Source organism: Larus michahellis, chromosome 5 (assembly GCF_964199755.1).
Source record: "Larus michahellis chromosome 5, bLarMic1.1, whole genome shotgun sequence".
Taxonomy (NCBI): Eukaryota; Metazoa; Chordata; class Aves; order Charadriiformes; family Laridae; genus Larus; species Larus michahellis.
In genome coordinates this window covers 1,744,381-1,761,311 of record NC_133900.1, presented here as the reverse complement: position 1 = coordinate 1,761,311, position 16,931 = coordinate 1,744,381, and the positions used below count along the sequence as shown (strand labels likewise).

General features: G+C 47.6%; 1 protein-coding gene across 1 annotated transcript; it reads left to right on the top strand.

Moving 5' to 3' along the window:
- Positions 1–7,837: 7,837 nt before the first annotated feature.
- On the top strand, positions 7,838–15,171 carry PAQR3 (progestin and adipoQ receptor family member 3). The gene is made up of 7 exons (XM_074588077.1): positions 7,838–8,169; positions 8,259–8,421; positions 9,631–9,786; positions 10,517–10,714; positions 11,684–11,774; positions 12,096–12,244; positions 12,703–15,171. The coding sequence occupies exons 1-6, from the start codon at positions 7,985–7,987 to the stop codon at positions 12,236–12,238; spliced, it is 936 nt and encodes a 311-aa protein (XP_074444178.1). The 5' UTR covers positions 7,838–7,984; the 3' UTR covers positions 12,239–12,244; positions 12,703–15,171.
- Positions 15,172–16,931: the final 1,760 nt, after the last annotated feature.

Here is a 16,931-nt window from a genome sequence, read left to right as displayed (position 1 = left end):
AGTTCTGGGCAGGGAAGCGACTCTATTAAAAACAGAGAGACAGAGAGAGACTGTGGCCATTGCCCATAGCTGTTCCTAGCTGTCTTCCAAGTTCTATATATTAACTAAGCTTATGTACAAAAGCCATTTTTTTAACTACTGTCAGCACTGCAGAGTCAATACAGCAGCAATAGAGCAAGCTGTTCTGCCTCATGCCTCATCAACATTTCTCATGCTCTGTATCAAAGCACGAACATTAGCAAATTCAGCTGCCCTTCAAACTTCCAGCACCAGTCAGGAGAAAGCATCTGCGGCTGTTCAACTCCTTGCAAGGCTGCCGAAAAACATCCTAGCTTGCCAGAAATACCCATAATAGCCAGGCTCGATTGTTCTCCATGACACATGGCCGTAGGACAAGCAAGAGAGCTGTTGAGCTCTGCTCACTTCCTATTCCTCCACAACATCCCCGCTGCACTCCAATTACCGCTCCAAATCCCTCCCCAGCAGCGCAGACCAGCAGGTTAGCTGTAAGCTTTCATAACTCGCTCACATAATTCAGCATGTCTACGAGAATCAAAAGATGTTAGAACGGGAAGAAGCACACTTGAAGCGTTTGTAAGATGACTTCCTAGTGACACAGCAGAAGCTGACAAAATAGTAGCTCTAGCAATATGTCTGTTGCAGAGTAAAAACCTTTCAATCCACCAGTCACTCAGAAGGCAGCGATACCGTCGGAAGGCATCCATCAGTTTTGCAGACTGTAGGAAAACATGAAACAGAATAATGATAGGCTTTGGTCAAATAATTTGATGAAAGAAAAGGGGAAAATTAAGAAGAAAAGCAGAGTACCGACTCCCTTCCCTCTTTACTCCGCAGAAAATTTTTTGTCCATGGAATTGCTGAAAAGAAGCATTCTAAGGCTCCCAGTCTCACATCAGGATGGGACTGGGGCATCTACTAGCATAAAAAGTAGACAAACAAAAGACATTAAAAAATAATCTATTAAAAACAATTGCTGGATTTTGTAGTCATACTGTACATTCTTCACTGACTTCCCAGCGCTTCCTAAAACATTGTCTCCTGCATACGTCTTCGAGCTTAAAAAGAAGCTAGACAGACAACGAGGACGAGAGAGGGAAGATGAACTGTACACCCTCAGAAGATCAGGGGATTCTAATTTTAGTAATCAAGCTAACCAAGGAAAACATAAAATCTCACAAGACTAACTAGCAAGGGAAAAAACCCAGTCCTGGCAGATAGGCAACCGTATCCACAGTACAGTCAGCGAAACGAGACAATCCTTTCCTCCCTGTTTCCCAGATCTTTCCATCCCAAAGCATTTTTGGAGGCAAGGCAAATCTTTACTTTGACATCTCCAATTCTCAAAATATACCACTGCTACTTAGCAGAGATTTTGGCATTTAGCAATGCAGTCAGGAAAAAAAAAAAAAAATCATGATTTGCATGCACTCATCTTGGCAAATAAAGAAAAACAAGACAAAAGTAAGTGCAGCGAGATGATCCCAAATGCCAAATACCCAAGTCTGGGATTAAAGCGGCACTTCACAGATCAAATGTGGAAGCACATTAAAAGTTTGGAAAGGATTTTGAAAAAGGTACAACCGATTTAGGCGTGCAAATCCTCATCAGAACCAAATGAGAACGTCTGTTTCCTGTCACACTTACGACGACATTCAAATACCTACAGAGGTCAGTCAGCAAGAGTATGGATTCACAACACAAGTGTTGGAAAGGGCACCTAATCCCTCTGACACTGAGAAATCATTCCGAGTGTCTGCACAGCCCAAAACATGCTTAAACATCACTGAAAATCCAGCCTCTCTTCTCTCGCATGCTCTAATGAGAAGCTACTCAAGAAATTACAGTCCCATAAACTACAACTGTAGGACTGCTTTACAGAAAGGCTATTTTGACTCTTACCAGCATCTTAGAAACATGATCCCCTTTGGGGAAATTTGCTGTCAGACTCTGACCAGGCGAGGGGAGATTCAGACTTTCACAGGAATGGTCTGGCTCTTACTTTAGCGAAGTCAGAAACACACACAGTTGTCCAAGAGTGAAATTACCGTGTCGACCAAAGCTGTCCACAAATCCTGGAGTTTCACCCTCATTATAAATAAATCAACTAAACTCACCACAACTACAGAAACAAAACCTCTGTGGTCAAAATAGTTTGTCTTGAAATGCCTGAATTCCAGCTGTGACAAGATTTTATAGGCAAGCTGGAGTTAGAGAAACCTTTAAATACGAAAAGAAAAAAACCCAACTCAAACTCCTCAAACTCATGACTCCACAGAAAGGAGTTAACTTTTTTCCCTACCAATTTCAGTGGGAGCAGGTTGTTGTGCTAGGAAACATCATCCCACATGATAAGCAGCTTTACAAATGTCTTCTTTCCTTCCCTGAAAATCCCCTAATTGCTAAAAAAAATTCCTTTATTGCCCCCTCACCACTTTCACCTTCAGAACCTATCCAGAAAACAGCCATTTGTCAATTAATTCCAGTTCTTTAGGTTCAGGACTCTATTATGCTGCACAATTGTTCATGTGCGTCTGCTTAATATGGAGGAAAAAGATGCTGCTAAATTGGAAAAAAAAATAGAAGGTTGGGCAGAAGTACCACCTTCTTGCATTGTGTGCACAGTGCATTTTTGCGGACTGTAAGCTCTCGCATGGCAGGAAAAAGCCCAAATGCCATCCTTGCTCTTGCTATTGGCAGCTGTTCTCTGATCACCAAAGAGAATTTATCGCACCACTGACAGATGCTGAGATTCAGAAGCCGGAGCTGAAAGCCAAAGGGATTGAATCAGAAAACAAAAACAAAAAAAAAAAAAAAAAAAAGAAGGAAGAGCCCTACCAAAACAAGTCACTTCGCTGCACACATCGCACATGCATCTCTCCATGGGGAAGAGGAAAGAGAGCCTGAGCCCCCCCACGGCAGATGTCAGGCGTTCTGTTTCGGGCACTCCTGGAAGCCGCTCAGGCTCTATACTGAGGAGCGCGCTACAGGAAACCACGGAGAACTTCACTGCAGAAATCCTAGCAAGGACAGTGCAAGGAAGAATGATCTTCAGGGAGGAGAGCCTTGAAATCAAGCTTTCTTAGTATTAAGGTCACTCTAATAATCAAACACAAGGTACTCATGTTCCCAATGCTCTTTCATGAAGGGAGTCTGTGTACCGGGGCTGTCCCGGGATTTCTGTTCCTACACACGCACGCGCCCTTTCAGACGCCCTGACTTGCACAAAGCTGTGAACCTTATTTCCTATACACACCTCCACCACATATCAAAATCCAGTTAATTTCACAGATGCTTTAGTTACTTCCAAGAAAGGATGAGACAGGATCTATCTGGTTCACATGACAATGGGCTTTAAAAATTGCTTATCTCCTGACGTAACTGTCAGTAAACGTGTATTCTGTACATGGCCCTTTGCAAGCTTTCTTTGCATGTTGATAAAGAACCAAAAGTGCTTTATGCACATAAATAAATTCATGGTTTCTATGGTCATAAACCAGTGCCTATATTTTATTCACATGCTTTGCATTGAAACATACTCCTGAACAAATTATTATGAAATATAACTCCTTTTTCCCATCCCCAGGAAAAACACAGTTGTTTTTAATCACAGGCAACAAAAAACTGAGTTTTACACAGAGACAGCTGTAAGCACGATGCAAAGGAAGACACGCAATACCTTCAACCATCATTCCCAAGTATATTTTCTCAGCTAAGGTCAGAATGATGACAGATTTCATTCCTGGGCACTAAACTGCCTTTTCTGGAAAACTTGGTGCTAGATGAATTCTCCCACGGCAGCAGATTTCAACAGTGGGAAAAGGGGTCCCAGGGCACCTCCCATTTCTTTGGTTGCAACAAACATACCAAGAGCCAGAACCACACGAATAAAAATCAGGAGAAGGTGTTTTGCCGGGCACTTCAGAAGAGGAGGATCAAAGAGCGAGCCACAGCTACTTCAGGAATTCCAGCACTGACCCAACGTGCGCTGCTACAAGTCTGCAAGAGACGGCACTGCTGGGATGAGAACCCAAGTCACCGTGTCGGTTCTTTGTTAATTCCGAAGTGGAGGGAGAGGCACCTCCTGGAGCTGGCAGGGCACCCAGCTCCTGGGCAACGGGACACTGGGTGATAGCACAGTGCCAGACTGACACCTGGAGGGAGAGCCAAGCACGAGCTCGGGGACAGGGTGCTCACAGAGGACAGGCGTGCCCCTGCCTTTGGGAAGTCACCCACCCCCCCAGTCCCCTGGGATCCTCCTATCACCCATCCGCTGTATGGAGCCTCCCCTTGTCCATCCGTAGCAGCGCTGGGGCGGGTCTGCTAGAAATAGGGAAACTGGTGGGGGGTGGGGGGCGGAAATTGTTTCATTGCCTCGAAAAAATCAACACCAAGAATATTTTCACCTTTTGAGTTTCAAAATTGAACAACTTCCCACACACACGCACTTTGTCATGCGCATTTGAGATATTTTATTTGGATTATTCTTCTTGCAAGTCATTTGCCCCCTGCTGCTCCCCTAAAAAGGGGGCATAAAAAGAGGCATAAAAAGATCCTGTCTGTACTACAGAGTCGATACCACGGAGCACAAATAAACTTGCTGTTCTTTCCTAGGTTTTCCCCAAGCAGCAAGCTGAACAGCGGTTATGGGGTTACACTTCACGTGCCTAAATAGGGCACCGTACAGGTACACTGCTGCCAACAGGAGAAGGGAACTCAGCGGGGCGCAGTTAGGGTTAACAAGCACCAGTTTGGCTCATTTGTGATCTCCCCCGCCATCTCTTTCAAAGCTTTCCCTACCTTTGTCTGTACAGGTGATTTTAGTTTCAACAGCAAAGCAGGGAACCTCGCAGGCACATTCATCTTTACTCCCAATTAAGCTTATCTCCCAGTAAAATTAGGGATACAGTATAGGAATTAGGGCAAGCTACTTACCCAAGAAGGTCAATTTAGGTCAAAGCTATCTTGCACAGATGGCTAATTTCAATCACTTACGCATACAACACAATTGTTCAATAAGCTCAAAATAAATAGTGTAAGTAATTAATTTAAAGCTGCTCTAATTGTTTCTCAATTTTCCCTATTAATTTAACCTATAACACTTCTCCTATCAAAGCTTCAAAGCTTTAACTTAACAGCCAATTAAAGCTTCTTTTATTAAAAAAAAAAAAAGTGCTGTCAGCTCCGATTCCTTCTGACTGAACTCTTTGAAGCACTCGGGATTCCATTTAAATTGCACAGGGCTTAGAAACAAAGTGTTTTTTCCAGGTATAATGTTCTCAGTGAGCTAATGATTCTGTGGACAATTAAGACTAATTACGGTTTTAACTTGGTAGCAACTTTCTGAGCAGCATTTGGCTTGACGAAAAGTGAGTCACCACTCGAGCGAACAATTCGTCTCCTCATTTATCAGCTCGAGCTGGCAGGAACGCGACTTCCCCAGCTCAGTTTCACTGTGGCAGCGAAAGGCTCCTCGGGACAGCCGGAGTTCGCTCACCTGAATTAACATGGCAGCTATATTCTTACTCCTCAAAATACATGTGTCTGCGTAATCATAGATTATCTCCTTCATTCTCCAGGTGAGCACTGCACAGAGCAAAGCCAGTGGGGAAACTTGTTGGGAAAAAACATTGCCAAAGTGTAGATACCATTCTTGTTAGCTTAGTCTCACTAGTCTAGTTCAGGGATTTTAGCTCCCAAGGGCACTAGGTTGATCAAAACAGGACAGTTTCCTATTTTTAGCACAGTTAATGCAGCTGGATATGGAACTGTTCTTCCACTACAGAACAGAGACATCAACACCTATGAATTATTTCCCTTTTGAGCAAGCTACCAGAAAACAGCTTTGCGCCCTCCTAAGATTTTGTTTCTGGGAAACTCTGGTATCTGAATTCTCAGTCCTCCTGCAACCCTGTTACATTTGAGACTCACCGAGCCATCTCCCAAGTATCAGCCAGCTTCTCTCCTCTCAGCACTGCACTGCTCTGCAAGGTGTTTTATTACACCGTGCTTCCCTGTGTACCTAACACGACTCTGCTGTCTGCAGAAGGGATATCCTGTGCTCCATCCCAAATATAGCCAACTGTACGACCCCGGGCTTTCCCCTCCCATCAAAAGAACTCTGTCTACGGATCTTCTTTCGGAATGCATTTTCTCTTTGCATGCTTCCTAAATCATTCTTATTAATTTCATTAATAGCAAGTGCGGGTGAAGGCAAAAACAGAAACAGAGAAGCCATATGGAAAAGAGGACAGAAACTAAACAAAACAGAAATGAACCATTCAGAGATAGGCTTCAGATACACCCCTAAAAGGTGGGAATACAAGGAAGTTTCTTAAAGCTAAGCCTGCTGAATTATTACTATGAACAAGATTCTTCTGGGTAACTCTCCAAATCCTGCGGTACATGCAGGAGAAAAACCTCCCCAGCGCGCAGAACAGCTGAGAAGGAGGGAGAAGGCATGAGGAACTGTCAGCAGGTTTGCAGAGGCAGGAGGGATACAGTTTTCAGAGCAGTGATGTTACAAAATCTCAGTGAATGATTGATTAGTAGAGATACTCAAGAGCTGCTGTTGACCAAAACCAACTTAATTTGGGTAACCAAGTGGTGTGACATGGAAATTTGGGGGTGATGTAGCACAGCTGGTTATACCACAACCTCTAGGATTCCAACACCTGGTCTTTACTGTCATTCTTCATTTCAAACGCCCATCAGTCTGCATCTTGTACTTCACAATACAGACCTCTCTACCGCGGGAAAATCTTTTATACTTATCACACCATTCTCCAGAAAAGCTCTCAGATTCTGTTTAAGCAGACAAAAAACCTCCCAAGAATTCTGCATGGCACATTCCTGGAGGGGAGCAGCAGGTGAATAAGGATTAGCATTCAGCACACTTGCGTGAGAACGAGAGCCAAATGATAGCTAGCAAATTACTTCTTTGTCCCTTTTTCTGAGATGGGGGAAAAAAGAAAAAAAAGCAACTGCCAAGCAGCCCACAACTTTTCTTATTTAGGCAAAGCAAATCCTTTGGTAGAGTGTTCTTCACTACTAAGGTTTTTTTTTTTGTACTTCATAGAGTACACAAAAGAAGAAAATACTAAAAATCATTACTTCAATGAGCCAGAGAGTGCTCTTACAAGGTGCAAGTACAATTCCCACAACGGCTGATAACCCTCAGCGCACTCTGACTTCACACGTCTCTTTCTGGCCTCTATTCTAGAAAGGCCTGTGTCATTCGGGCCTCCCTCAGAGAAACGGCTGATTTTCTCAGAGAAATAAATTCCTGCCAAAGTTTCTCAGAGCTACGCGCCATTTCCTTTCAGCCAAAATTCTCTACCATGGCAATAAGGTAAGGTCTTAATGGAGAGCTGTGATCTCTTAGAGAGCTGCAATTAGAGAATTAGGCATATCCGCGGGGACGGCCGCCCAGCAGCGCCGCGGGGTGCGCCCCTCCCGCTCAGCGCGGGGCCCTCGGGGCATCTCCGGCCGGCGCCAGGCTCCCTCCGGCTTTACCACCTCGAAGTTGAAATCTCCGCTTTTTGAGCCGGGTTTCCTGCGGGGGGGCCCCGAGAGCGCACGGGCCGGCCCCGCGGCCGCTGGGACACCGAAGGCGCGGAGCCCGTAGCGGGAAGCCAGTGGGAGCCCGTCGGGGCGCTGAGGGGAGGCGGGCGGTTAAACGGCCGCGGCGCGCGGCGGGGAAGGGCGCCCCCGCGCGGCGGCGGGCGTCGCCACGTGCTGCCGGCAGTGCGCAGGCGCCGCCGCGCTCTGACGCCATCACCAGGCGCCGCCGCTCCCCTCCCCGTCCCCTCCCTGAGGGCCGGCCCCGGAGGCGGCGGGACGGGACGGGCAGGCGCCGGGCCGGGCCGGAGGCGCGGGATGGCGGCGGGCGGCGGCCCGTGAGGGGGGCGGGTCGGTCCGATGCGTCGGCGGGGCGGCGGGGCGCTGAGGCGGCGCGGCGGGCAGGATGCACCAGAAGCTGCTGCGGAGCGCCCACTACATCGAGCTGGGCGGGTACCAGTACTGGCCGGTGCTGGTGCCCCGCGGCATCCGGCTCTACACCTACGAGCAGATCCCCCTCTTCCTGAAGGACAACCCCTACATCACCGACGGCTACCGGGCCTACCTGCCCTCCCGCCTCTGCCTCAAGAGGTGAGGGCCGCCCCGCCGCCATGGCACCCGGGGCCTAGCCCCGGCTCACCCACATGCCCTCACCCGCCCCTTGTCGTCTCTCCTCGCAGCCTCTTCATCCTCTCCAACGAGACCGTCAACATCTGGAGCCACCTGCTCGGCTTCGTCCTCTTCTTCACCCTGGGCATCTACGACCTGACGGCCGTCCTGCCGGCCGCCGGCGCCTCCCGGGAGGACTTTGTCATCTGCTCCGTCTGCCTCTTCTGCTTCCAGGTAGGGCCCGGCTGCCCGGCCCAGCGTGGGCTGGCAAGCTCGCTCCGGGAGCCCCTTCTCTGGGAAGGAGAGCCATGAATCTCCCCTCCCACAGAGCTTCCGCACACATCGTGCAAGTAGGACTGCCGAACTCGGGTCAGACCTGGGACAGCACGTTTTAAGTGGCATTGCTTTTAAAGGTAGCTGCAGGCTCGGTGGTTGAGTTGATTGCGAGCAGTTTGATATACGGAAAAAACCAGGGAGGGCTGAGCATGGCCGGCATAGGAGAGAGTCTGTAAGAAACAACTGAATTCTCCAATGCCCTATTTCACAGCCTCAGCTGGGCGCTGGGGTTCAATAGTGTCCAATATGTCTCCCAGACAGCCCCAGTTACTGCTGGAAAGGGTCACCCATCACAACACGAGAATCAGCCGTGGCTTGATCCTGGTCGGGAATGGCAGCAGGGCTTGTATTCTAACTTTTTACCTTCTCTGTCAGATTAAATCTGTTCTCAACAGCAGACTGCAAGTGTGTGATCATTTGACCACTGAAGGTCCTGTACATTACGCTATCCCTAAAAAAGCATGCATGGCCAGCAGCAGAAGTCTTGACAGTATACCTCTGAACAGCGCTGCTCATGTTCCCTGGAGAGTACAGGATGCCTTTGGGTAGCTAGAAGAGGGGAAAACTCCTTTGTTGGCTTGGGAAGCGCTGCCGTTGTGCTCTTCCCTACTCCTGTTGAGGTTTGCGGAGAAACACAAAAAGCATTTCTCAGGGAAGAAATTCGATGCCAGCCTAGAAGGAAATATGTGGCCTGTGCATGAAGTTTAACTTGTGTGCTCCCTCAGTAATGCGGTGCTGGGTAGTCAGGGTAGACTTGGGCTTTGGTTTCTGCTTGTGGTAGTTTGACCAAGCAGAATTCATCGTCCCACTGTACTTGTGGCGACATGGCCCTGCTCCCTTGCGTACCGGCTCCTCTCTTGGGCCCGTGGTCTTTTCTTAGCGGTGCGACTTGGGGTTGTCGAGTCTTGCAAAGTTTTCGGTTCCTTCTTCCGTCTGTCAGAGAAGCTTATGTTAGTTTCTGTTGGTTACTGGCAGGAATTGCCCGCACCAAGTTGCGCTGCAAAACATGCAACAGGTCCATTGCATGCTCTGAGCTTCAGAGTTTAAGCTTGCTACGCTCCCTGTAAATTTTTAAGAAATTAATGCATTGTTTGAACATTTGTATAGGTCTGTATGCTCTGCTCAGTAGGATACCACCTCTTCTGTTGCCACCGCTCAGAGAAGACCAGCCGACGATGGATGGCATTAGATTATGCGGGAATTTCCATTGGTATCCTGGGCTGCTATGTGTCAGGCGTGTTCTATGCATTTTATTGTAACAACGTAAGTTTGCAGCACTTGTTCATGTAACGCTTAGTTCCTGTGGTCTCACTGGCGTCGTTTCCAGGGGGTAGGAAGGGTGTTCATTGCAGGGTGTCCAAATTAGCAAGGAGACAGAGATGGAACCTAAAACAAGTTCCTTCTGACACAAGTAGAATTCTGCTTGCTGAAGTAGGGGTAAATTGAGGTCATCCTTTCAAGTCACACAGGCCTCAAGAAAATATTTCAATTCATGTGATGGCAGGGTAAACTTCACAGGTCCTAACTTTATCAAATCCATGAGGCTGATTATGGGATGTATCCCCATGACAAGTAGTTTAAACGTCGTTTCCCACTAGGTAGCCCACATGAGGCAGAAACAGGCTTATGTTATCTTCATCTAATAGAGGACAAGTAAAATTGGTTCCTGTCGGCAGCCTAGATTACATCCACGCCTGCAGCAGATGCAGCGATCCGGCAGTTGAACAAGTTCGCTTGGGCACAGCATATTTAAAATGTTTTGGCGAAGGCACTGCTTGGAATAAATGGTCTGCCAAAGTGATAGAGTCCCTTCCCCTCACTGCCAGTTGATAAATACAAGTCCCTTCATTCAAACTCTATCATTTGTGGTCGCAGCAGTGACGGGAGAATTGATACATCATGACATTTAGTAATGTAAACTTTCTACACAGAATTTCCTTTTACGCACGATAAGAACACCCACAAACTTGGTTTTGTTTCTTTTTTTCCTCAGTACTGGCGTCAGGTATATTTAATCACTGTGCTGGCAATGATCTTGGCAGTATTTTTTGCTCAGATTCATCCCAGTTACCTCACGCAACAGTGGCACAGACTGCGCTCCATCATCTTTTGCTCAGTGTCTGGATACGGAATTATTCCCACCATCCACTGGGTTTGGCTCAACGGCGGCATCGGCGCATCTATTGTACAGGTAAAAGAGAAAGAGAAGGAAATAAGGTTCCACGTTGCTTTTCACTTGCCATCTTCCTCGAGTCCTCTTACACTTCAGGAAACAAGGGGGAAGCAGTGGTAATTAAAATTTCTTTAAGCACAGAATTCTTTCGGACGATACAATCCAAATGCAAACACTTAGAAATTTGTCAAGAAGCAGCCAACAGGTTGAGTAGATTAAATCTGCTTTACCGATGCAAAACTGCGCCCTGAGAAGGAAAACTGGATACAAGGGTGAGTGAGCAGACCCGCCTGCGGGACAGAGCCGCCTGTGTAGGCGGACCGCACCCTCGCTCACCCCAGGGCGAGGGACAGGAGGGAAGAGCTGAGTCGGCTGCGCGGTGGCAATGGGAATCAGGCTGCTGTGCAGAGAGGTCTGGGCTCTCCACCTCCACGGCTGGAGACGAGAGGGGAACCAGAAGACACTGATGGGATGAGTGTTTGCTTCCTCGTCTCTTCCCTGGGTTGGCAGCAAAGATCTGTATCTGCCTGCTCAGCCCTCTGTTACACAACCCTCATTTAACATCACTGCGAAGTTACTGAGCCATTGTCCTGTTCTTGTTTTACCACTCGGAATTATGCTCTGAAGAACAAGCAGCGCAGTACAGCTAAAGACAATAAAGTGTGCCCCAGTACGAAAACCCCAGAAATCGTTGCAGTTACGCAGGGACCTGATTGTGCTGAAGAAAACGTTTCCTTTTCCTAGCGAGCAGTGACAGTGCGTGTTCTTAGACTGGCCCTGCTGGAGGACTGTCACCTGGGGTGATGGTTTAGCCCAGTCCAGAGCCGCAGTTGAGTGTGGAAGACAGATAACATAGGCACAAATAACGTAGGCAGTGAAGTAAGATTCATTTTTATCATGCCTTTTTCTTTTTGCATCTTCAGGGACTTTTTTTTTTTGCTGTTTTTACCTTCTAACAGAATAGGAGAGCTTCCTTTTCTTTTGCAGGAGTTTGCTCCGCGTGTAGTTGTCATGTACTTCATCGCTGCTGTAGCTTTTCTCTTCTATATTTCCAAAGTTCCCGAAAGATACTTCCCAGGTAGGAAATTCTCTTCTGGGTGTTTTTTCTGCAGTTAAGCTTCCTGCAGTGTCGCAGTCCTTGCTGTGAGTCTGGAACTTCCTGTGAGAGAACAGGTTGACCACGTTCTACTTGAAGTATTCTCATAGAGAGTAAAATGTTGCCTGTATTTGCATCAAAAGAAGGCAGACGGCTTCTGATTAAGTTCGTTAAAGAACTTTCGCCGCCTCCCAGCAAGTGGAGTGTATAGTTGAGCTTTGTAGGAGACCGATTGCTAATTGTATCGCGTAAGTTATTGCTGAATTTAGCAGCTTAACCACTTGCCCCTTCTGTTCCCCACAGGACAGTTGAACTACCTCGGCTCGAGTCACCAAGTATGGCACATCCTTGCCGTGGTGATGCTGTACTGGTGGCATCAATCCACCGTGTACATCATGCAATACCGACACAGCAAGCCCTGTCTTGAGTATAGCGGAGACCTGTGAGCGAAGGTAGAGCGGTTCTCCTACTCGTGGGAGTAGCGTATCCTAACAAGTAGTGGGTTAAATAATCCTGGTTTTAACTTGACACAAGTTTCAGTCAGCCGCCCTAACGAGCTTCCCCAAGAAAATGCTGACTGGTGCAATAGTTGCCCGTAAATAAAGCAGTACTTCCCTGGTCACCAGGTGCTCTGCTCACCTGCACGCCTTCGTTGCGTGAGGCTCCTCCCTGAGGCTGCAGTGCCCTCGAGCGGAGGTTTCCAACAGGCTGGAGATAGAGCTCTGCCACATCCCACATTTCACAATTTTAACAGCCTCAAGCCGTCATTAGGATTTATTCTTAAGTAGCCTTTTCCTGTCAGGTTTTCAGCCCTACTAAGCCTTGATCTGGATTTTTTGGAAACCAGGTAAGAGTTGAGAGTGTCATCTGCATAATGAGTGGCTAAACTAGTTTCCCCACTCTATTTCAGAGGCGATGAGATGTCTGACTTTGCGGGTCTGGACCTTACCTAACGAGCCGGGCTATGAAGTTAAGCACTGCGGCAGTTCCTCTCCTGACTCCTGCACTGTTACCCGCTTGCTGGGACAGTGTATTATTAGGAGTTCTGAAGAAACCCACAGCGTTGCCCAGGACCCGATGTTCCTTTCCTGTTCTGCAATCAAGTACCAAACAGGTCTTCCTGGAGCGGGGCGATGGAAAGGTGGGCCGTAAAACTCAGCGTTCGGATCACAGCAGTATTTCTTTTGCTTGATAAACACAAACAACAGAACTAATGACCCTTGCTGAGCGAACAGGCCCATGTACCAGGTTTTCAGGTTTTGTTCAAGTGCGTAATTGAGAAACGGCTCCTGTCAGCGTGCTTGTAAAACCATGGTAACTGTAGGACCCGGTCTTGGATCTCAACCACAGCGGGACGGTGCGTTGCATCCTTCAGAGTCTTCTTCTGAATGATGTTTTTACGCTTCAGCATCGGTACGGTAACATATAAAATTGAATTCAGTGGACTCTTGTACTTTTCTGGACAAGCTCTTTTCCTTTTGCTGGAAGAGAAGATCACGTGTCATCCGCCATAGGTACATCTTCATTTCAGAGCTTAACGTTGCCTCCCCCGTTATGGGTAGTGCCATTACTTCAGGAAACTTCTCTAGATCCCTTCAGCAATTTGGAATTAGTATTCGAAAGTATTTCAGGAGTAGCACTAAGCCTGTCTGTTCACGTTTCTTACTATCTTGCAATCAGTGGAGTTGCTAAGAATTATTTTTTTTAAGTTACTCTTGTTTAACAGGATGAAATAACACACCCCGAGTAGCAAACCTGCTGGGGATTCAAATCTCTGAACTTTGGCCTTTTAACGTGTGACGTATTGTACTGTACTTGCAGACTTTGTTACTGAAAATGACTTCTTGCCATAAGCTTGCCGCAGGAAGAAGGGCTGCCTTGGGTTTTAGAATCTGCCATGAAACCATCTCTTCCAAACCCAGCAGTGGGGAGACGTGAAACACGCAGGTTATGAGATAGCTGTAGCTCAGCATGATTAAGTTCAGTGGGTTTTTCAAAAAGGGTTGGAATAATTTGGATTTCTGGGTTAGGATCAACATTTTAAAGTGGCTTCTGTACAGCAACTGTGGCTGCGTTTAGAGTTCAGTTGAGCAGCGGCAGCAAACGCTGCTGCTTCGCACAACCCAGTGTTAGTCAGCATTACCCGTGTGGAGATGGACATTTGGATTAGCCATTTGGACTCCGCTTGCCCAAAGATGCTGTTAAGACTTAACCCCAAGCGGTTAAAGCTTGGGACCAGAGCTGCTGAAGGACGCGATTGCATCAGCACAGCTAGCGTTAGAAAGCAGAGAGTTCCTGCTGCAACTACAGGCAGAAACGTTCTGGTCTGAGATTATAAACCATCCGAGCTGACCTGGCCACGGCTTCCCACGTTACCTGCCGCGTGGCTTTCGATCAGGTCCCGGCGGCTTCTCTCCCATTTTGTGATGGTCTGAGGACAGCCCGCTTAACACGCACTCCTACAGGGGCCTCGAAGATTCCAAACCAGTCGTCTTGCACCCGAGGCCAAGGAAGAGCTGGCACTGCCACACCGTGGGCGGGGAAGCCTTAGCCAGCCATGTGAAAAGCCGCCTGACGCACGAGAAGCCCTTACTGAACTGCCGGCCTCGTCAGCGCTATGCCGCGTCCCCTTTTCTCTCGGAGAGGGTTTTCCCTTGGTGGGATTTAGCTCGCTGGGAGGGGGAGCGGCTGCCTTTCGGCAGTGCCTTGCTGGGGGCAGGCAGGCTGCTGGCAGGTCCCCCCAGCGCTGTCTCTTCCCCGGGCTCCCTCGGCCTCTCTCGGCAGGGCCATGCCCAGGAGATGCGCAATAGCGATGGAAACGTGCTGTCGGGCGCCTCAACGCTCAGCGTGGGTGGAGAAGGCAGGACACAAACCTCTCTACGGGCATGCTGGAGAGTAATGCCAACTGGCTCTCTAGTTCACTGGGTGGGTTTTGGTTTTTTTGTTCAAATCCACAAACAAGTAGTGGCAAGAACTGACGTAGCATTTAATATTCAGCTCCCAGACCTTTGAGCCTTTCAGTGTAAACACTGATTTTTTTGATGATTTTTTTCTTTTTTTTTAAACTTGACAGCCAAGCAAGTTTCAAGTGCACTAATTGCTACTACTGAAGCCTGACAAGGAACCTGCAAGTAGAAAAGCTTGTTTCCAGTGTTATGTGAACAATAATATTTGAAGAATGTGTTGTGAAAGCATACTGATTGATAGTTTGCTAATGTATTTTTTTTATGTAAACTCTAACTACCATAGCAGTTTTCACTGGATAAGGAAACTGCAAAGCTGTACATTTTTATTACCCTGACAAAATTTATGAAGCTGCATGATGGTCTTCTGTGTACATACCGAACCTGTAAATAAATTTCAGTTCGTTGGATGGTTACTTGGAGTAACACCATTTGTGCATCACTCTCAGTGAAATGACAGACGTGTCTTGCTCAACCACGCAACTTCTGTCACCTCCCCGGGGTTTTACATACACGGGGAGACTCTCTCGAATTGCCCAGGCCCAGCAGGGAGGGGCAGGGCGTGTGTTTAACTGCACTATTCCAGTATTGTGTCCGGTATATTCCGCTAGCAATACTTCATGTTCTAGATGCGGTTTCGGAGGAGCATCTCTAGGTGAATCTGCTGATGAGCTCGCCTTTGCAACCTCCCACCTTTAGATCGAGGGCCTTGTTCCTGTCTCAAGAGCTCCAGCCGTTGCTGTTGCTGTGTCCTAGGACGAAAGGTTCATCCTGACTTTGCCTCGGCTGAAACACCAGTTTCCCACCTCTCCCCCTTTCCCACCGCCGCTTTTGCCCTCGCAGAAGTAGTTCCACTGCATGCGAAAACCAGGCATGAGAAATCCAGTGCTCGCAGTTACGCTGCAAAAACACAACAAAAAAAAAAACCTGAGCCAGAACATTTTTGTAACTGCTTTTGTAACTGCAGGGGCTGAAAACAAACCAACCCTCTATCATCGGAGATGTCACGGGCAGAAAAGCTCTGACCGCAGGCGTATCTGGCCGGCAGGGACCTGGTGCCCTCCGTTACCGGCGCCTGTCCTCATCCCGTCCTGCAGCGCGTGGCCGGCGCCCACAGAGCGTTTATGGGCAATAACCCTCAGCCTGCCCCCAGCCCTCTGCCTCTCGCCCTCTGCCAAGCCTTTGAGCCAGGGGCAGCCTGCAGACGCAAGAGACCCCCTTATCCATGAAAAACTACCTGTTCAAAGCAAGAATTTAATTGCTGCGGTGGTTCGTTTTGATGTCAGGTGAAGCCTCCAGTTAAAATGCGTTTCCTTGCGGCTCTGCTCGTAACAAAATTACGAGTGGAACAGGCAATCGGCAAACGACAGAGCAGCAGGACATCGGCTACTATTTAGTAAGCGAGTCCATCTTTTCTTGACCATTTCATTCTTACTTCAGCTTACCTAGGACTAAAATCAGTACTAGAACAAACCGCTCTGGCAAACAATTGCTAGAAGGGGGTCAGATCACATGAAAATTAGGTCTTGAAGCTCAGGTGTGGAACGAAGTGCTCGGAGGTGGCACTGGGAGCTGTCATTCCCAGCCTGGCTATAGGAAAGGGACCAAGCTTCAGCTATCGCCCAGGAATCGGGACTCATCCTTGCGAAACCGTGCTGCAGGAGGGCTTTAAAGAGTAATGCTGAGCCGAAGGAATTAAAAATAGTATACGATCAACAGGTTTTTAACAAGCTGGACAAAGAAAGATGATTGGGCAGCAAATACAAATATTTTAAAACATTTTTAAAAGAGCGACAGGAGCCTACAGCCACAAAGAGCCATCAGTGGAAGCAGCACTGCTTACGGCGGGTAAACTGAAGCCTAAACGTGAATTCTTAATGATGCACTGTTGAAGGAGATCTGCAAAGTCACTGTTATCACGTTTGTTTATTTAACAACTGCAAGTATTTTATGACGTACATCAGTTTCACAAAAAAGTTAAAAGTTCTCTGTTTAGTGGTACACAAAAAAGTTTTAGAAACTTGAAGTCTAACAAGAAATGGAAGGGTAGTTCAGGAAAGTGCACTTAAAAGCTGAATGCCAGCAATTTTAAAATAGTTTTTATGCTCTTTAATATCAGGTGATGCCTCAGTCACAAATTTAGCTATACGCGCCATTCCCTTGATTTTCCTCTCCG